Source organism: Bombina bombina, chromosome 5 (assembly GCF_027579735.1).
Source record: "Bombina bombina isolate aBomBom1 chromosome 5, aBomBom1.pri, whole genome shotgun sequence".
Taxonomy (NCBI): domain Eukaryota; kingdom Metazoa; phylum Chordata; class Amphibia; order Anura; family Bombinatoridae; genus Bombina; species Bombina bombina.
This window is the reverse complement of record NC_069503.1, coordinates 1,105,363,578-1,105,385,970: the sequence shown is the minus strand read 5'-3', so window position 1 is coordinate 1,105,385,970 and position 22,393 is coordinate 1,105,363,578. Positions and strand designations below refer to the sequence as shown.

Below are 22,393 nucleotides of genomic sequence, written 5' to 3'. Positions count from 1 at the left end.
GCCCATCTCAAGTCAAAATTAACCTCTTTAAGTTTGTGTTTGGAGTGGCAAATGCTATGGGGAGAGCTTCACATTTATCTAGGTTAATCTTGTAGTCTGATAGAGTGGAGAAATGATCTAGTAGTTTATGTAAGTTTGGGAGCGAGATAAGCGGTTTAGTTAAAGGGACACTGTACCCAAATTTTTTCTTTCATGATTCAGATAGAGCATGCAATTTTAAGCATCTTTCTAATTTACTCCTATTGTCAAATTTTCTTTATTCTCTTGGTATCTATATTTGAAAAGCAAGAATTTAAGTTTAGATGCCGGCCCATTTTTGGTGAACAACCTGGGTTGTCCTTGCTGATTGGACAGCACCAATAAACAAGTGCTATCCATGGTTCTGAACCACAAATTGGCTGGCTCCTTAGCTTAGATGTATTCTTTTTCAAATAAAGAAAGCAAGAGAACAAAGAAAAATTGATAATAGGAGTAAATTAGAAAGTTGCTTAAAGGGCCACTGTAAGTAAATATTTTCTATGCCTGTTACTAACTACCTACCCCAAATACACTTTTTATCAATAGCATTTCATTAACATATCTCTACCGTATATCAGAAATCTTGTCTGCAAATTTAATTGTTTTCCAAACCCACTCCGTGGGTATCCTTTGCTCTGTACCAATCCGTTTACAATACCTAGGTTTCAAAATGGCGCTTTAAACACAAAGTTATTGGTTTCCAGTCGATTCTATCAAACGCTTTCTCTGCGTTCAAAGACAGGAGCAGAAAAGGCGTTTTGGTCTCATTCAGATAGTGAATGGTGTCAATCATACGTCAAATATTGTCAGGAGCTTCTATCTTTTATGAAGCCAACTTGATCAGGATTCACTAAGGTGGGCAGAATCAACTTAAGCTGATTGGCAAGGATTTTGGTGAAGATTTTAAGATCCTGATTGATGAGAAAAATTGGGCGATAATAGAGCAATATTTAGGATTCTTACATGGTTTGGGAATGAAAAACAATTTTGGCCGCAAGTAGTTCGGAGGGGAAAGCATGACCTTCTAAAATATGGTTGCAGAATTTAGTTAGAGGATGGATTGAAATAGTTTGTAATATAGCTAAGGTAATCTTCTAAGGGTGAAATCTGAGAATTTAGGGATTCATGGTCCCTCTCTGACAGGGTACCCAATTTAGCTGTTAAGAATTCATAGGTGGAAGATTCTGTAGAGGGAGCATGGGAGACCTTCTTTAAATCATAACTTTCCGTAAAAGTCAGCAACTGTGTCTACTACAGTGATTTTTAACCTTTTTTTGCCGTTGCACACGTTTTTTACATTAAAAAATCCTGTGGCACACCATCATCCCAAAATTTTTAAAAAAATCACACATTGTAGCCTAATACAGCATATATATATATATATATATATACACCAGGGACGTGCAGTCATAGGAGGCAGGGCCTCCCCTGCCATATGGGCCCAAAGTTTATTATTTAAATTGAATTTAAAAGAAAAAAAATTGTTCTAAAAAAAAAATAAAAAAAAAAATCCCCCCATGTTACGCTAATGGTACTGCCCCGTTGCGCAACATGGGTGCATTGCATTACTCAGACAGAGTAGACTGGAGAGCGACAGACCAAACCAAATACTTCACATTTTTCTCCTCCCCATGTTACGCTATGGAGAGGCACCGTATTTGTGTACTTCTCCGTATAGTAACATGGGTGCATTACTGCATTGCTACTATCAGGCAGGGGGCGCATAATAGCGCCATCAACTGGCTAAGACTGTGTGAGTGAAACACCATTGAAGGAGAAATGGTCCAAAAGGAGGCATCCCTCGTAATGCCTCCTAACGAGGGAGCCAATCAGATACGAACATGACCGGCTTTGATTGGCTACTCGCGCATGCGCAAGGGAGCAGGATATTGAGCGCGGTACTAGCGGCAAATCTGGAGGAGACTGCTGGCACCTGTAATGGCCATCAACTTAACTCCTCAACTTGCCTCCGTTTTTTGAGCTGCCTGGACTCCGGAGTCTGTCTTACTCTTTTGCTGCCCAGCCCTACTATAACGGACCGGTAAGTCAGCCGCATTTTGAAAATGTAGAAATCCCCTGGCCTGGCCTGGTATACAGGGAGTGCAGAATTATTAGGCAAGTTGTATTTTTGAGGATTAATTTTATTATTGAACAACAACCATGTTCTCAATGAACCCAAAAAACTCATTAATATCAAAGCTGAATAGTTTTGGAAGTAGTTTTTAGTTTGTTTTTAGTTATAGCTATTTTAGGGGGATATCTGTGTGTGCAGGTGACTATTACTGTGCATAATTATTAGGCAACTTAACAAAAAACAAATATATACCCATTTCAATTATTTATTTTTACCAGTGAAACCAATATAACATCTCAACATTCACAAATATACATTTCTGACATTCAAAAACAAAACAAAAACAAATCAGTGACCAATATAGCCACCTTTCTTTGCAAGGACACTCAAAAGCCTGCCATCCATGGATTCTGTCAGTGTTTTGATCTGTTCATCATCAACATTGCGTGCAGCAGCAACCACAGCCTCACAGACACTGTTCAGAGAGGTTTACTGTTTTCCCTCCTTGTAAATCTCACATTTGATGATGGACCACAGGTTCTCAATGGGGTTCAGATCAGGTGAACAAGGAGGCCATGTCATTAGATTTTCTTCTTTTATACCCTTTCTTGGCAGCCACGCTGTGGAGTACTTGGACGCGTGTGATGGAGCATTGTCCTGCATGAAAATCATGTTTTTCTTGAAGGATGCAGACTTCTTCCTGTACCACTGCTTGAAGAAGGTGTCTTCCAGAAACTGGCAGTAGGACTGGTAGTTGAGCTTGACTCCATCCTCAACCCAAAAAGGCCCCACAAGCTCATCTTTGATGATACCAGCCCAAACCAGTACTCCACCTCCACCTTGCTGGCGTCTGAGTCGGACTGGAGCTCTCTGCCCTTTACCAATCCAGCCACGGGCCCATCCATCTGGCCCATCAAGACTCACTCTCATTTCATCAGTCCATAAAACCTTAGAAAAATCAGTCTTGAGATATTTCTTGGCCCAGTCTTGACGTTTCAGCTTGTGTGTCTTGTTCAGTGGTGGTCGTCTTTCAGCCTTTCTTACCTTGGCCATGTCTCTGAGTATTGCACACCTTGTGCTTTTGGGCACTCCAGTGATGTTGCAGCTCTGAAATATGGCCAAACTGGTGGCAAGTGGCATCTTGGCAGCTGCATGCTTGACTTTTCTCAGTTCATGGGCAGTTATTTTGCGCCTTGGTTTTTCCACACGCTTCTTGCGACCCTGTTGACTATTTTGAATGAAACACTTGATTGTTTGATGATCACGCTTCAGAAGCTTTGCAATTTTAAGAGTGCTGCATCCCTCTGCAAGATATCTCACTATTTTTGACTTTTCTGAGCCTGTCAAGTCCTTCTTTTGACCCATTTTGCCAAAGGAAAGGAAGTTGCCTAATAATTATGCACACCTGATATAGGGTGTTGATGTCATTAGACCACACCCCTTCTCATTACAGAGATGCACATCACCTAATATGCTTAATTGGTAGTAGGCTTTCGAGCCTATACAGCTTGGAGAAAGACAACATGCATAAAGAGGATGATGTGGTCAAAATACTCATTTGCCTAATAATTCTGCACTCCCTGTATGCAAGAACATGGCATACAGAGCAGATTGAGTATAACTTCCACTTTTTCAGAAAATTTACACCGCTGTATAGTAGGGCTGGGCAGCAAAAAGAGTAAGACAGACTCCGGAGTGCAGGCAGCCCTGACAGACCTTCAGAAAATTTACACTGCTGCTATAGAGTATTACTTTCAACTTTTCAAAGCACTCACTGTCACAGTACAGACCTTCAGAAAATTTACACTGCTGCTATAGAGTATTACTTTCAACTTTTCAAAGCACTCACTGTCACAGTACAGTGAGTGCTTTGAAAAGTTGAAGTAATACTCTATAGCAGCTGTGTAAATTTTCTGAAAGTCTGTCAGGGCTGCCTGCACTCCGGAGTCTGTCTTACTCTTTTTGCTGCCCAGCCCTACTATACAGCGGTGTAAATTTTCTGAAAGTCTGTCATTCATTTTTATATATAAGTAACGGTTATGCAGCAAAGAAAGAGGTTCTTGGTACAAATTTCAATAGAGTATATAAAAAAAAATTTGTCTATCGTTTTCTCACGTCATACCTTTTTCTTTACAGTATAAATAAAATAGAGGATACTTAATGCATTGTATCATTTTTCTATCTTGCAATAAAAATTCTGGTGCGTGCTTGTAGATCAAAAATGGAGATTAGTATGTAGCTTATGGTTCTGCACCGTTAATATTATTATAGACAGCACAAAAATGGGATAAGCAGCACAACAAATGACCAGGTTAATTCTGTTTACAAACGGATAAATATTACATTGCTGTCATATCCAGCAAATCAATACCATCTCCCTCCATCAGTGGGCTGCTACTCTGAAAATCAAGGGCTCCTCCTGACTACATGGTTATCTCTTTTCAGGGTGAAGGGGGTCAGTGGGTTATTGAAGAATATCTGAATTTACAATATTTCACAGTGAATTAATTACCTGTTTAAGAAGCCATGAAAAAATCAATTCATGATTTTTTTTAAAAGTAAATCCTATAGTGCAAATAAAAAATATTAATTAGTTTGCACCGTATTTATTGCAGTTGTTAACTGTTTTGTGCAATAATGCCACTGCAGTAACTGCACAAAATGAAAGACTTAAAAAATGTTTTATTTGATTTAGTAAAATATTGAATTGTGTTGTCTGATTTGCTGACATATCATATTTGAATTGCAAAGTAGTATTTTTAAGGAACATGAAAGTCATAATTAAACTTCCATGATTCAAATAGAAATTGCATTTAAAAAAAGAACAAATAACATTCTAATCTACTTGTATTATTATGTATATATTATTTTTGAATCCTTTGTTAAACAGCATACCAGTGGGATAGAGCATGTGCGTTTATTGAGCACCACATAGCAGCAGCAGCAGTAGTGTTTGCAGTATTGATAACTTGTTATTGTTTGTGGAAATAAAAGATCGTATCTAGATTTGCTCAGCAGCATGTGTGTCTTGAAAACTTTCACGGGATATGAAACCATTTTTTTATTATTTCATAATTCAGATACAGCATGCAATGTGAAGCAAAATTCTAATGTACTCCTCAAAAATTTATAATAGCAGTAAATTAGAAAGTTGCTTAAAACTGGTGCTCTATCAGAATCATAAAAGAAAAAAATATGTGTTTCATATTCCTTTAAAGGGATAGTAAAGTCAAAATTAAACTTGCATGATTCTAATAGAGCATGTCCCTTTAAGTATATTTTATTAGCTGTTTAGAGAGGTTAAATGACATCAATCTTTGCGTGACTGGCTGTGTGTGCCGTGTGTGACTGTGTATTGATGGTAAAAAGAATTAAAATAATTGCCTGAGAGTGACAGATGACAGTCAGACACCATTTGTGGACATTGGAGATAGTTCAATGCTATTTTAACTTATTGGGTTCATATTGTCGGGCATATCACAGCAAGTGCCTCACCAGCCTCTGATGTCACTGCACGTCACTGATATACACATACACACATACTGTATGTATTGTGCTGTTATGCCATGCCTCCTACAAACTACCCCTGCACTGGGAGTAAAAAAAACATGGAAAGTTTAAAAATATGTCACACTGTTGTCTGTCTGCCATGGCACACCTGAGGATCTCTCACGGCACACTGGTTGAAAAACACTGGTCTACTATATCTTGGGAGTGTGAAGGTGGAACTCCCTGTGAATTAACTATGACAGGAATGGGCGAGGCCTTACATCTTTCGCAAATTTTGTTGGCCAAGAATTTAGCTGCAAACATTTAGTACTGTTTTTAGTTTAAATATTCCTTTCGCTGAATTGATGTTCAAGATGTTGTTCAACATATCACGTTTCTTGTGAAGGTGTATTGTGTTTGTGTACGTTCAAGCTGAAATAACAAATTTAGAGTTTCAAAATAAAGTCGTAAGGACTCAGTTTTTCTTTGATGGTAAAGATCAGCTTTACTTTGAATTAAGACCCCTCTCATGTACGCTTTATGTGCAGCCCACGTATTTAGCGGCGGAGTGAAGGTTAATGTTACAGAATTCAGTCAGTGATTTGATAGTTTTATCCTGAATCATTTTGTCTGCAATGTAACTAGAGTTATAAGTCCATGATCTCTTAGTCTTGAACCCCGTCAAAGACTCCAGCGATCAGAGCCATATAACCAGGAGGAGCGAGGTCAACTTACCACAGGCAAAAATCATTGTGGCCGAACGGCGTGTGCAGCCTTCAACATGTTCTGGATCGTATCGGGCCTGTGGGGATCGAAATCACTCCCTTCTTGGAGAGGCAGCCACCGCTTGTATTGTCACTGGAAGCTGCTTAGTATGCTGTTCACGGCAGCTGAATTGCAGGATGATGTTCTGTGGGAGTCAAAGGAGTTCCACGATGCATGCACAGGCCTCAGGCTGCGTGGTGGCAGACTAAGGTCGGTATTTACCGGTCACCGACAGATTTGAGCTTAGGGTTCTTCCCTTCAGCAGTTTAGTTGTGCTGCTGGTGAGATTGGGCCATTTAGTCAGTTTATAGCTGTTTTTGCAGGTTGCCCCCCGGAGCTCAGAGATCAAGCATCCATCTCTGATCAAGGTTAGGCACCACCCCATATTTGGTATTTAAGGGACACTGAACCCAAAAAATTTTTTCGTGATTCAGATAGAGCATGCAATTTTAAGCAACTTTCTAATTTACTTTAATATATATATATATATCCCAAATGCAGGTGTATAGCCACAACAGAGGGACTTTTAGGGTTAACCCAATAATTGATGATAGCATGGTAATACACACATGACCTGTCAATTTTAGTCCCGTGGACCAAGGCTCATTAATGGAGAGGGAGACCTAAAGGAGCCAGTCACTGAAAGGCGGCCAAATCAACACAGATTCAGGCCGTCCGGGTGCATACTCTTCAGTACATGAATCCAGTAGGTCTCCCTCTGCCTGAGTCTAAAAAAACCATTATATAAATGAGATTTAGATATATGTTCGATGGGGTTGATAGAAAAGCATTTAAGGTCACCATTATGAGCATTATTACAGTGTCTAGAGACACTGTGAAGTCTATAGTTATTTTTTATATTTCATTGGTGCTCAGCCCACCTGGTGCTAAGGCGCCTACAGGTGCGCCCCACGTACTGCATTCCACAAATGCATGTCAACAAATAAACAACATAATTGGATGCACAGGACACATACCCGGTTATAGTATATGATTTTTGGGTGACGCTGGATCTAAAGGTTTTTTGTCTATTGTCCACAAATATGCACATCTTGCATCTATTAGACCTACATTTAAAAGAACCTGATGGTAATTGGCATACTGATAGATGGTTACGTGTAAGTGGTATCTTATGTTTTACCAATTTTCTAGGAGCCAGCAGTGTTTTTAAGGTGGGAGCCCTTCTATAGACTACTCTTGGTTTATTGTCAAACTGTTTTCCTAAGATGGGATCTTTCATCAGAATCTCCCAATGTTTGTAAATAATCTGTTTTATTAGATGGTGGTTGGAATTGTACTGAGTTATGAATAGGGGACATTTATTGATATCCTCAACCTTCTCTGCTTGGGTGGTAGCAGTAGAGAAATATTTCTCTCTATCATCAAATTTCGCCCTACTGTACCCATTATTAATGATATATGTTGGGTAGTTTCTCAATGAAACGTTCTCGTAAAATGAGGCTCTGAGACTCATAGTCAGATTTAGAGCTGCAGTTGCGGCGGACTCTTTTAAATTGCCCATAAGGCACATTTTGTTTCCATGGATGGTAGTGGCAACTCTTAAAGTCCAAAAAGCTGTTGCAGTCGACCTTTTTAAAAAAGGTGGTACTAGTTACCCTCCCATCAGTGAAACAAAGATTTAAATCTAAGTACACAATAGATTTATCATTGATGACACTCGTGAAGTTTATGCCTCTATTGTTGGAGTTTAGATGGTCTATAAATAGATTAGCGGAGGACTGATCCCCCCTCCAAATGAATATGAGGTCATCTATAAATCTGCCATAGAATACCAGGTTCGCCCCAAAGCCCGATTCATGGCTATAATGTTGTTCGAAGTAACCCATAAATAGGTTAGCGTAGCTCGGGGCAAACCTGGTACCCATGGCAGTACCTCACCTCTTGTCTGTAAAAAGAACTCATCCTGGAACACAAAATAGTTGTGTTCCAGGATGAAGGTGATCAAGTCCAATATAAAGACTCTTTGGTTCTCGAGAAGGTACATATCAAGTTCTAGGTAGTGGGAAACTGCTATCAGCCCCAATTCCAGAAATGATATGGATAACATGCGATGTCCAAGCGCTGCATTCCAACATCCCCCATGAATTGGGGCTGATAGCAGTTTCCCACTACCTAGAACTTGATATGTACCTTCCCGAGAACCAAAGAGTCTTTATATTGGACTTTATTACCTTCATCCTGGAACACAACTATTTTGTGTTCCAGGATGAGTTCTTTTTACAGACAAGAGGTACTGCCATGGGTACCAGGTTCGCCCCGAGCTACGCTAACCTATTTATGGGTTACTTCGAACAACATTATAGCCATGAATCGGGCTTTGGGGCGAACCTGGTATTCTATGGCAGATTTATAGATGACCTCATTCATTTGGAGGGGGGATCAGTCCTCCGCTAATCTATTTATAGACCATCTAAATTCAAAAAATAGAGGCATAAACTTCACGAGTGTCATCAATGATAAATCTATTGTGTACTTAGATTTAAATCTTTGTTTCACTGATGGGAGGGTAACTAGTACCACCTTTTTTAAAACGGTCGACTGCAACAGCTTTTTGGACTTTTAGAGTTGCCACTACCATCCATGGAAACAAAATGTGCCTTATGGGCAATTTAAAAGAGTCCGCCGCAACTGCAGCTCTATATCTGACTATGAGTCTCAGAGTCTCATTTTACGAGAAAGTTTCATTGAGAAAAACTACCCAACATATATCATTAATAATGGGTACAGTAGGGCCAAATTTGATAGAGAAATATTTCTCTACTGCTACCACCCAAGCAGAGAAGGTTGAGGGTATCAATAAATGTCCCCTATTCATAACTCAGTACAATTCCAACCACCATCTAATAAAACAGATTATTTACAAACATTGGGAGATTCTGATGAAAGATCCCATCTTAGGAAAACAGTTGGACAATAAACCAAGAGTAGTCTATAGAAGGGCTCCCACCTTAAAAACACTGCTGGCTCCTAGCAAAGTGGTAAAACATAAGATACCACTTACACGTAACCATCTATCAGTATGCCAATTCTTAAATTTAATCTGAAAGCCGATGTGGCTCACGTCACACACACACACACACCTTACCTATAGGACGAATGTGAATGGCCATGAACCAATCCGTGTTTGGCTCCTTGATTGGCTCCCTATAGGGGTGTGTGAGTGAGGTCAGCATTTGATAGGTTACTAAATACTATAAGTAGAGCAAGTTGTGAGATAGGCATCATCAGCCTGATGAAACGACCCGCAGGTCGAGAAACGCGTTGCCGTTTGCCATTTGTTTTTAATTAACTCAATAAATACGAGTTTTTTTTATCCATGTCACTTCTTGCTCATCATTATCCTGATCCATCATCCTGATTGGTCTGCTGACCTGCCTGTTCAAACATGAAGCCTGGCATTGGCTACTCCTGGAACAGCTCTGACGTCCGATGCTGACTCTCTGTGGCCGTTGATTGGTTGAACGGACCCCATGACCTGACTTCTCCACGCACTGCTGTGTGTCTGTCGGGCGACCTAAAGTCCCGTCCCGCTCTACTAGGCATCTTCATATGCCGCTATCCTTGTGAGTATATCCCATCACGGGCTGTCTCATTGTTTGCTTTATCTGGTTGTTACGATACTGTCCCATGAGGCGCCTCTCTTTCTCTTTGATTCATAGGTAACTAATCAATTAACTAATGAATAAATATTTAAGGGATAAGAACATCAAACTTAAACTTGCGTGATTCAGATAGAGCATGTCATTTTAAGACTTAAATTTACTTCAATTTTCAAATGTGCTTTGTTCTTAGTATCCCTTGTTAAAAAATGAATATGCACATACACTAGGGGGAGCTGCTGCTAATTGGTGCCTGCACACATTTGTCTTGTGATTGGCTAAATATATATTTTCAGCTTCCTGTCAGTAGTGCAATGCAGTCCCTTCAGCAATGGATAAGAGAATGATGAAAACCTGATAAAAGAATTTAATTGGAAAGTTTTTTTAAATTGTATGTTCTATCTGAATCATAAAAGAAAACCGAGGTTTACTATCCCTTTAATTTTAAATATATTATGTATATATTATTTATTCATTCATTTATTGTTTGGCAACTGCTAAGATAATAAATGATATTATAAACCTGGTATATACCAACACTACATAATGTGCACAGCCAGTAATGTCCGGTATACTCCCTGCCTAATGTGCACAGCCAGTAATGTCCGGTATACTCCCTGCCTAATGTGCACAGCCAGTGATGTCCGGTATACTCCCTGCCTAATGTGCACAGCCAGTGATGTCCGGTATACTCCCTGCCTAATGTGCACAGCCAGTGATGTCCGGTATACTCCCTGCCTAATGTGCACAGCTAGTTCCGTTACAGCCAGTGATGTCAGGTATACTCCCTACATAATGTGCACAGCTAGCGATGTCAGGTATACACACTAATGTGCACAGCTAGTTCCGTTACAGCCAGTGATGTCGGGTATACTCCCTACATAATGTGCACAGCTAGTTCCGTTACAGCCAGTGATTTCAGGTATACTCCCTACATAATGTGCACAGCCAGTGATACTCAGCTGCTGGCTTTAGGGCTCTGTACATTTTTATAATGCTGGCTGGGGAGAACAGGAAAATAGTGAGCTGTGAGGGGAAAGCAAAATATAGTATTACACATCTCATAAAACAGGCAAGTTCACTCAATTTTAACTGCAACATTAGTAAATAGCAAAAATACTTATGTCATTCAGATATTGTATTTTGTCCTATTAAAGGGACCTGCATTATGGGTGCACAAAATGTACTAGCAGCACACATGTAGGTCATGTACTTTTATTTATTTTTAAATATGCTACAGAAAATGGGCATAACTTCACCCATATGGGACACTATTTAATCTGAACACTCCAGCAGCAAATCTTAGTTGATCCATCTGTTTTAAACTGATGGACAAAGATTTTGTAAGGGAGGTCACATTTGCAGCAGTGAAAGTGAGTGGTCAGTTTTATCAGTTCCTTCTCAGGAGCAAGGTCTGGTATTTACTGTAGCATTGTACATGGTAACAGCTTCATGCAGAGCCTATCAATTGTGAAAATGACTTCCCAACAAACAAATGTAAATGCAAACGACTGCGCTAACCCTGGTCAGAAGTTATTTGCATGACACAAAATGACCTGTTGGGTCACGCACAAGACAATGTCAGACACCCGGCATTACATGTAAAGGGCCCTCTAGTAACGCACACACTACTCTAAGGCTGCTTGACCAGCAGTCACTGGCTTCAGTAAATACTGGGCTGTCCCTCTACAACTGTCAGAAGCTGAATAAGAGGCACAGATCCAGGTTAACACATTTTCTTTATTACAAGTCTGGTTACAAAACGTTTTAGTCAAAGAGACCAAATCCCATGTCATCGTCAGATTCCTCAGACTCTTCTTCCTTCTTCTCTTCTTTCTTTTCCTCAGCTGAAAGTAAACAGGAAATTATTTAGCACATTTTTGTTTATGCAAGTACAAGCTAAGCCCCATAAAGAGGCACTAAACTCAATCTCTGCCATAAAATGTTTAGTTATGCGCAATGGAAAAACAGCCACTTCATTTGTCTGCTCTTCCTGTAATGTAAATCTGACGAGACAGTGAGCCCAGGCAGGCATAAGAGCTCATTTATAGTTGGTGCAGCATTTTATTTTTTAATATAACACGCTAGGCTCTCATCCTCCACTGGAAGGTTCATTTTTGTTGGTGCAGGTTGAGGTCCCACTGTCAGCTTTAACAGCAGGAGCAGCACCCGGGGACATTTTGTCAGGTTAGCACCGATTGTGAGTGTCACCATCAGAAACCTGACTTGCTATGGTAAGGGAGCACAATCTTAGCTATGGTGCCAGTGAGAAGGTGGCAGGTAGGGTGGGTCTTTACACAATTGTTTCTCAACCCCAGCCCTCAAGTTCCCCCAAAAGGACAGGTTTTCATTATAGCTGAGCCAGTGCACAGGTGAAATAATCAGCGTATGGGTGAGAGCAGGTTAGTAACTATGGTTACTGATCAGCTGATTACTTCACCTATGCATTAGTTCAGCTATAATGACAACCTGGACTGTTGGGGTACTTAAAAGGCCATAATACCCAAATGTTTAAACACTTGAAAGCTGACTAGAAAATATCTCCTGAACATCTCTATGTAAAAAAGAAAGATATTTTACCTCAAAAGTTCCTCAGTAGCCACCTCCCATTGTAAAGGATTTCTAAGCAGCATTTTAGTGTATTTTTTTATTTTTACCTGCAGCTGGGAGCAGCGGAGTATAACTTTTTACACAGAACTTACTCTGCTGAGCTGAGGAGATTGTGAGGTAAAATATCTTCCTTTTTTACATAGAGATGCTCAGGTGATATTTTCCAGTCAGCTTTTTACAGCTATACTGCATCAGTTTCAAGTGATTTAGCATATGAGTATTATGTCCCTTTAAGGACTGTGGTTGAGAAACACTGCTCTACACTACTGCAAACAGGTGAGGGAGGTACGGGTCCCTAAAAAAACCTTGTAGCTAGGAGGGGGTCCCTAAATAACAAAAAATGTTTAACACATGATTGTGTGTAGGAGGTGGGGAGGGTAAGGAAAAACTAGCTGCCAGTAACAAAGATGGCAGGGAACAGTGGGAGGGTTAGAGGGCTGTGTGTGTGTGTGTGTGTGTGGGGGGGGGGGGGGAGAGCACAACCCTAAACCGCATACAGACATTGGCTGACAGTACCTGATGGTGACTTGCAGGCGAAAGCGGTTTGGGATGGATAAGCGAAGTGTAGGGTGGGGGGGTAATCCCTAAACTACAGCAAATGTTACCCTTAACAGCTTACATCCCTGCTTTTTCAAATAAAGATACCAAGAGAATGAAGAAAAAATGATAAAGTTTTAGCTCAAAGAAAAATGTACTTTTGAAGTGGTCAGCAGCGCACAGGGTACTTTAATTTCATATCTATATTAAAAAGATAATTATAGCGCATCTTAATTACAACTAATTAAAACTCCATCTAGAATATCACTAACATTCCGAATCTGTTTTTATAAAGGGGAGTAGGGTTGCACCGATACCATTTTTTTATGACTGAGTACAAGTACCGATACTTGTTTTCAAATACTCGCCGATACCAATTACCGATACTTTTTTTTATGTCATGTGACAGTTTACCAAGCACAATACAGACTAATTATTTAAGATTCCTTCTTTATAATTATAAAGGACTAACTCAAAAGACATTAAATAATAAAAAAGTTCACTGAACATGTTTATAAATAAAAAAATATTGCAATAAAATATTAAATTTAAAGGGGTGATACAATTGGGTTGTAGGGCTGTTATATAACATCAATCTGACATGGACGTTCGACTCTAAGTTGAACAGTCTCACTTTCCACACTACTGCATGGTGCAGAAAGATATTTTTGGGCCATTTTAGCCAGAGCTGGAAATCTTTATTAACTGCCCAGTACTTCAGGGGTTTGTCTGAACAAGGTCTAGTGATCTCTCCTACACTAATACAAATAACAGCAATTTGTACTGTCAGAACAGTAGTAAACAATTTTTAGTTTAGTCTCCAGTCCAGTTTAAAATGAAATGGGAACATGCAGCTTGAAAAAATGCCACAAGATAGCATATGGGTAGGAAGTAGAGGTATCGGTTTAAGTATCGGTGCATTTGCACGAGTACAAGTACTCATGCAAATACTTGGTATCGGTACATCCCTAAAGGGGAGAGTTTACAATCACTTTAAAGGGACATGAAACTCAATTTTCTTTCATGAGATCGACAGAACATGCAATTTTAAATAACTTCCAATTTATAGTTGTTTGTATTGTGCGAAGGGTAGAGATAGGGGTATACAATAAAAGATTTGTGACAAGTTATAAATGCATAACAAACTAAACAAAACTAGTACAGAAGTTACTTCCATTATCTAGTTTGCTTTGTTCTCTTGGTATCCTTTGTTGAAAAGCATACCTTAACATTCTGGGATTGTTCCTTTATCAGCTCACTTATAACTGTCCCTAACTGGCCTCAGTATGGAGACTGGATAACGTGCATTTAGCCTAAGACTTTACATCATGGCAGGACCCATTACTAGAAACAAGTGTGCTTTGTAATACTACTGTAATACATCTACATATTCTTAATCTAATTATCCTTCAATGCACTATGTAGAATTTAGCGTTAAATGTTCCTTTAATTCAAAATACAGGAGCAATTAAATACAAATTTTCAAACTCCCTGTTCCAAAATTGCAACCAAACCCACGTACCCACTGGACAAACGTTACACAGATCTTACCTGGGGCAGCTGCTGCTGCAGCAGGGGCAGCAGCTCCGGCAGCTGGGGCGCCACCACCGGCTCCCACGTTGCAAATCAAGCTGCCAATGTTAATGTTGGCAAGAGCCTGCAGAGAAGCAAACGTCAGTACATAAAGGATAGACATTCTAAAGGAGGAACTGAAGAACACCAACAGGATAAAATGGCAGTACCTTTGCAAAGAGACCGGGCCAGAAAGGTTCCACTGAGACATTGGCTGCCTTGATGAGAGCATTGATCTTGTCTTCCTGTAGAAAAAAAATAATAATCCTGTAAATACAGTAAAGTCAATTATGGACACAACATTAAAGCTTAATTGGGATTTTGCCCATAAAGACCTTTGCAAGAATGATGAATGTCTAAGATTAAAATGTGTTTAATACAGTTGAAAAAAACCTGCATAAATCTAACAAATATCAAATACTCCATAAAAACATACTGCACCACATACACAGCTGTGATTCATTGACCACCAGTGACCTATCGGCATGTTACAATGTCAGCTTGCCGTCACTTGATTGTGTAAATCAGGGGTCAGTCACATCAATGTTTTAGCATAAATTCAAAATTGCACGAATGCATCACAAGCGAATAACGCTAGTCAAAACCAAACATATATTACTATGGTAGAACATTGTCACTTTAGTGCAACTTTCTGCATTTTTGGGGGGCTTGTGCCCTGTACCAACAGATTGCAAGAGTCAAGCTTAAATCTTATTCGGCTACTCATAACATTTAAGGTTATTCAGCCTAGGTCTAAAAAAAAAAAAACTAACTCAGTCTGACTGATTTTGTTAAAGGGGCAGTAAAGTCAAAATTAAACTCAGATAGCACATGCAATTTAAAAAAAATTTTTGCAATTTACTTCTGTTATGCTTTGTTCACTTATCCTTTATTGGTAAGCATACCTAGGTAGCAACAACACACTACTGGGAGTTAGCCGATTATCGGTGGCTGCACATATGTCTTGTCAATAGCCAGCCTGATGTGCTCAGCTGGTTGCCAGTAGTGCATTGCTGTTCCATCAACAAGATAGTCCACTATCAAGTTATAAAAGCATATTTGGTACATAAAGCGACTGCACAAACATAAACAACCTAGTTGGACCAATGAACAGCAGACAGGTCTCATATGCACAGGGTTATAAATGTCACAGAAACTGATTTGTGCTCTACCCCATGTAAATCTCGTGTTGCACAAACACCTATGAGTCAGAACTACACATCCAGTCAGACCACATTTTATATAAATCCCAGGAAAACACATATTAGACAGTTGAGTCTGTAATAGACGCATTAAATAAATCCCATATATAAAAACACCTCAGGCCGGTACATCTGTGTATATAGACATATTTTAAATAGTTTAGGTATTCTCCCATTAATGAAAAATCTGCCCTCCTAAAGTGTATCACTGTTTGTATATTAGATATAATACTTAGTGATACAGTTTCAGATGTGTCTGTAGGTGAGAACTTAGGATCCAGTGATCATCAAGCTGCTTGGTTTAGAATTCATGTGCAGAAACTGTCCACCCAGACTAAAACAAAAGTTTGTCTTTAGGAAGGCAGATTTTTTTTATTAATGGGAGAATACCTAAAAAAACTATTTAAAAAGGGAAAACTCTTATTACAGGGGTTCAAGAACTATCTCCTTGGTCTAGATTCAAAAATTGTGAATTGGGTAGAATGCTGGCTTAAAGGGACATTATACACTCATTTTTTCTTTGCATAAATGTTTTGTAGATGATTTATGAAGCCCATAAAGTTTTTTTTAAAAAAAAAATGTATAATTTTGCTTATTTTTAAATAATATTGCTCTGATTTTCAGACTCCTAACCAAGCCCCAAAGTTTTATGTGAATACTGTCAGCTACCTTTTCCAGCTTGCTTTTGTTTGTGTAAAGGGTCTTTTCATATGCAAAAGAAGGGGGAAGGGGGAGTGTCTTATTTCCCACTTGCAGTGGGCTTTCCAGCTACCTTTTCAACAGAGCTAAACTGAAAGCTTCCAAGTACGTTTTTAAACCATTTCATACTGGATTTTTATATCAGTATCTGTGCATCTTATTCTTTATAGTAGTGTCTATTACATGCAGTTATATGAAAATGAGTGTATACTGTCCCTTTAAGGACAGAAAACAAAGTGTCTTAGTAAATGGAGTTCATTCAGCAGAGGGGGCTGATACTAGTGGTGTTCCTCAGGGGTCAGTTCTGGGGCCCGTTTTGTTTAACATATTTATCTGTGATATCAGCAAAGGGCTACAGGGGAAAGTATGTCTTTTTGCAGATGATACAAAAATTTGTAACAGAGTGGATGTTCTAGGGGGTGTAGACAAAATGAGAAGCGATATACAACAATTGGAAGATTGGACAAATGACTGGCATCTAAAGTTTAACACAGCAAAGTAAAATAATGCATTTAGGGAAGAAAAATCCAAATGCTAATTACAGACTCAATGACACTGACTGTTACAGATGAGGAACATGACTTGGGAATTATTTCAGATGATTTAAAACTTAGTCAACAATGTAGTAATGCAGCGAGTAAGGCTAGCAGAATGCTTGGATGTATTGGTAGAGGTATTTGCAGCAGAAATAGTAAGGTTCTTATGCCACTTTATAGATTAGTTAGGCCTCATCTTGAGTATTGTGTGCAGTTCTGGAGGCCATATCTTCAGAAGGATATTAACAAACTTGAATCTGTGCAAAGGAGGGCTACCAAAATGGTACATGGTCTAAAAAATAAAACTTACCAGGATAGGGTCAATGACCTAAATATGTATAGCTTAGAGAAGAGAAGGGAAAGGTGATATGATGGCAACTTTCAAGTACGTTAAAGGGATTAGTAAAACTGAGGCTGTGGGTATTTTACATAAAATGGAAAATTCAAGAAGGGGTCATGATCTCAAGCTAAAGGGTAGTAGATTCATGAGTAATTTGAGGAAGCTTCTTTACAGAATGAGTGATTGATTTATGGAATAAACCTCCTCAAAAGGTAGTAGGGACAAACACTGTGGGGGGCTTTAAAAATGCATGGGACAAACATAAGGCTATCCTACGAACTAGATAAGTTTAAGATATTGACGGCAGATAAGAGCCATAGGCCCAGCAAGTCTGCCTGATATTATCTATGTTTCTATATTAAATAAATCCCATATATAAAACACATCTCAGACCGGTACATCTGTGTATATATAGACATATGAAATAAATCCCATATATAAAACTCATCAGACCGGTACATCTGTGTATATATAGACATATGAAATAAATCCCATATATAAAACATCTCATCAGACCGGTACATCTGTGTATATAGACATATTAAATAAATCCCATATGTAAAACATCTCATCAGACCGGTACATCTGTGTATATAGACATATGAAATAAATCCCATATATAAGACATCTCATCAGACCGGTACATCTGTGTATATAGCCATATGAAATAAATCCCATATATAAGACATCTCAGACTGGTACATCTGTGTATATAGACATATGAAATAAATCCCATATATAAGACATCTCATCAGACCGGTACATCTGTGTATATAGCCATATGAAATAAATCCCATATATAAGACATCTCATCAGACCGGTACATCTGTGTATATAGACCTATGAAATAAATCCCATATATAAGACAGCTCATCAGACAGGTACATCTGTGTATATAGACATATGAAATAAATCCCATATATAAAACTCATCAGACAGGTACATCTGTGTATATAGACCTATGAAATAAATCCCATATATAAGACATCTCATTAGACCGGTACATCTGTGTATATAGACATGAAATAAATCCCATATATAAAACTCATCAGACAGGTACATCTGTGTATATAGACCTATGAAATAAATCCCATATATAAGACATCTCATCAGACCGGTACATCTGTGTATATAGACATATGAAATAAATCCCATATATAAAACTCATCAGACAGGTACATCTGTGTATATAGACATATGAAATAAATCCCATATATAAGACATCTCATCAGACAGGTACATCTGTGTATATAGCCATATGAAATAAATCCCATATATAAAACATCTCATCAGACAGGTACATCTGTGTATAGACATATGAAATAAATCCCATATATAAGACATCTCATCAGACAGGTACATCTGTGTATATAGCCATATGAAATAAATCCCATATATAAAACATCTCATCAGACCGGTACATCTGTGTATAGACATATGAAATAAATCCCATATATAAGACATCTCATCAGACCGGTACATCTGTGTATATAGCCATATGAAATAAATCCCATATATAAGACAGCTCATCAGACAGGTACATCTGTGTATAGACATATGAAATAAATCCCATATATAAAACTCATCAGACAGGTACATCTGTGTATATAGACCTATGAAATAAATCCCATATATAAGACATCTCATTAGACCGGTACATCTGTGTATATAGACATGAAATAAATCCCATATATAAAACTCATCAGACAGGTACATCTGTGTATATATAGACATATGAAATAAATCCCATATATAAGACATCTCATCAGACCGGTACATCTGTGTATATAGACCTATGAAATAAATCCCATATATAAAACATCTCATCAGACCGGTACATCTGTGTATATAGACACATGAAATAAATCCCATATATAAGACATCTCATCAGACCGGTACATCTGTGTATATAGACCTATGAAATAAATCCCATATATAAAACATCTCATCAGACCGGTACATCTGTGTATATAGACATATGAAATAAATCCCATATATAAAACTCATCAGACAGGTACATCTGTGTATATAGACCTATGAAATAAATCCCATATATAAAACATCTCATCAGACAGGTACATCTGTGTATATAGCCATATGAAATAAATCCCATATATAAAACATCTCATCAGACAGGTACATCTGTGTATATAGCCATATGAAATAAATCCCATATATAAAACATCTCATCAGACAGGTACATCTGTGTATATAGCCATATGAAATAAATCCCATATATAAGACATCTCATCAGACCGGTACATCTGTGTATATAGACCTATGAAATAAATCCCATATATAAAACATCTCATCAGACCGGTACATCTGTGTATATAGACCTATGAAATAAATCCCATATATAAGACATCTCATCAGACCGGTACATCTGTGTATATAGACCTATGAAATAAATCCCATATATAAGACATCTCATCAGACCGGTACATCTGTGTATATAGACCTATGAAATAAATCCCATATATAAGACATCTCATTAGACCGGTACATCTGTGTATATAGACATGAAATAAATCCCATATATAAGACATCTCATCAGACCGGTACATCTGTGTATATAATATGAAATAAATCCCATATATAAAACATCTCATCAGACCGGTACATCTGTGTATATAGACCTATGAAATAAATCCCATATATAAGACATCTCATCAGACCGGTACATCTGTGTATATAGACCTATGAAATAAATCCCATATATAAGACATCTCATCAGACCGGTACATCTGTGTATATAGACCTATGAAATAAATCCCATATATAAAACATCTCATCAGACCGGTACATCTGTGTATATAGACCTATGAAATAAATCCCATATATAAGACATCTCATCAGACCGGTACATCTGTGTATATAGACCTATGAAATAAATCCCATATATAAGACATCTCATCAGACCGGTACATCTGTGTATATAGACATGAAATAAATCCCATATATAAAACATCTCAGCAGACCGGTACATCTGTGTATATAGACATATGAAATAAATCCCATATATAAAACATCTCAGCAGACAGGTACATCTGTGTATATAGACATATGAAATAAATCCCATATATAAAACTCATCAGACAGGTACATCTGTGTATAGACATATGAAATAAATCCCATATATAAAACATCTCAGCAGACAGGTACATCTGTGTATATAGACATATGAAATAAATCCCATATATAAAACATCTCAGCAGACAGGTACATCTGTGTATATAGACCTATGAAATAAATCCCATATATAAAACATCTCAGCAGACAGGTACATCTGTGTATATAGACATATGAAATAAATCCCATATATAAAACATCTCAGCAGACAGGTACATCTGTGTATATAGACATATGAAATAAATCCCATATATAAGACATCTCAGCAGACAGGTACATCTGTGTATATAGACATATGAAATAAATCCCATATATAAGACATCTCATCAGACAGGTACATCTGTGTATATAGACATATGAAATAAATCCCATATATAAGACATCTCATCAGACAGGTACATCTGTGTATATAGACATATGAAATAAATCCCATATATAAAACTCATCAGACAGGTACATCTGTGTATATAGACATATGAAATAAAACAGCTAGATGTCGACTCCTTGGGTTCATCTATATAAAATAGGAGATAACTATGTTACTTTTATAGGCTTTATTGCACAGAACTAGATACCCTGTTTACTGTCAGCATAAGAAAGCGTGTGACAAAATGTGCGCGCAGCAATGCTCTGCCTATAGGACCTTTAAAACTCGCGCTCATATCGCTCCTGGCAATGCGGGACGCTAAATCATAAGTAGCGATCTGATGTCCCCAGACTCCGCAAACCAAGACCCCTTCAAACACAACAAACAAGCGCTAGAGTGACAATGTGACAGCGCGACCTACCCACATTGCTTTTCTCTGCCGCCTAATACGTTATGTATTAACATATCGCTTAATCAGACGCCATGTCCCTACGGCCAAATAGGCTTCTCACCGTAATAGCAACTTCATCATCATGGAGGATGAGTGCGGAATAAATACAGGCGAGCTCAGACACGGAGGCCATTGTAGGATGTAGTTAGCGATCTGCTAGATTCGGATGGCTGATGTAAAGGGTGCTAGTCGCCGGATTGTAACCAGGCCTTAGCTTCCTCAGAAGAACCGAGCACCTTAAACAGCGGCCGTCACTGTGAGAAAGAGAGGGCTGATGGGCGGGGCCAACACTTTTATAGGATGTGAAACGTCAGTCAAATAGGTGGTGCTTGCCATGAGCTTTGTCTTTGTTTTCAATAAAACTTTATTTATAAAAATACAAAGATTATTTTTTTATTTAAATAGCTTTATTAACACGCAGGCAGCGCTGCATGAGTGATTTTTTTTTTTATCAACATTAAATAACTTTATTAATATAAGTAACCTTTGTATAGTTTTGTGGATACAAATACATATATGATTTCCCTGACTGTTTCTAGTAGTTTGTTGTTCCGTTCATTTTCAAGCATTGCTCACTTGGTAGACATTTAATTTTACTTTATGGCAGTGTCCTGTACACGTATTAGTTTCTTAATGCTATAATCTAACATGTTACATGTATATATTGCAGAGCTATCAGGGCACAATGACATAACACTATTAGAGCTAATTTCACCAGATCACACTGTAGATTAATACAATTACACTTAAAGACAAATCAAACAGTACTAGTAGCTTTCTTTGTGGTCAACCAGGCACAACAATCTGCAACAAGTTTACAAATATGAATCTGATGGCTCTCTACAAATAACTGATAATAATAATACAATGTAGCTCTGTCACATTCAGATCACTAAAATAGTTATTAAAATATTTAAATAACCTTAGAAAATGCAAAATAAATGTATCAAAAGTACACTAAACACTAAATCATTGTTTTAT

At 38.1% G+C, this 22,393-nt stretch overlaps 1 protein-coding gene across 1 annotated transcript; it reads right to left on the bottom strand.

The window, feature by feature from the left end:
* Positions 1-11,686: 11,686 nt before the first annotated feature.
* Positions 11,687-21,693, bottom strand: RPLP1 (ribosomal protein lateral stalk subunit P1). Its single transcript, XM_053715384.1, has 4 exons — positions 21,474-21,693; positions 14,856-14,930; positions 14,665-14,770; positions 11,687-11,813 (listed from the first exon to the last, which is right to left on the bottom strand). The coding sequence occupies exons 1-4, from the start codon at positions 21,543-21,545 to the stop codon at positions 11,734-11,736; spliced, it is 333 nt and encodes a 110-aa protein (XP_053571359.1). The 5' UTR covers positions 21,546-21,693; the 3' UTR covers positions 11,687-11,733.
* Positions 21,694-22,393: the final 700 nt, after the last annotated feature.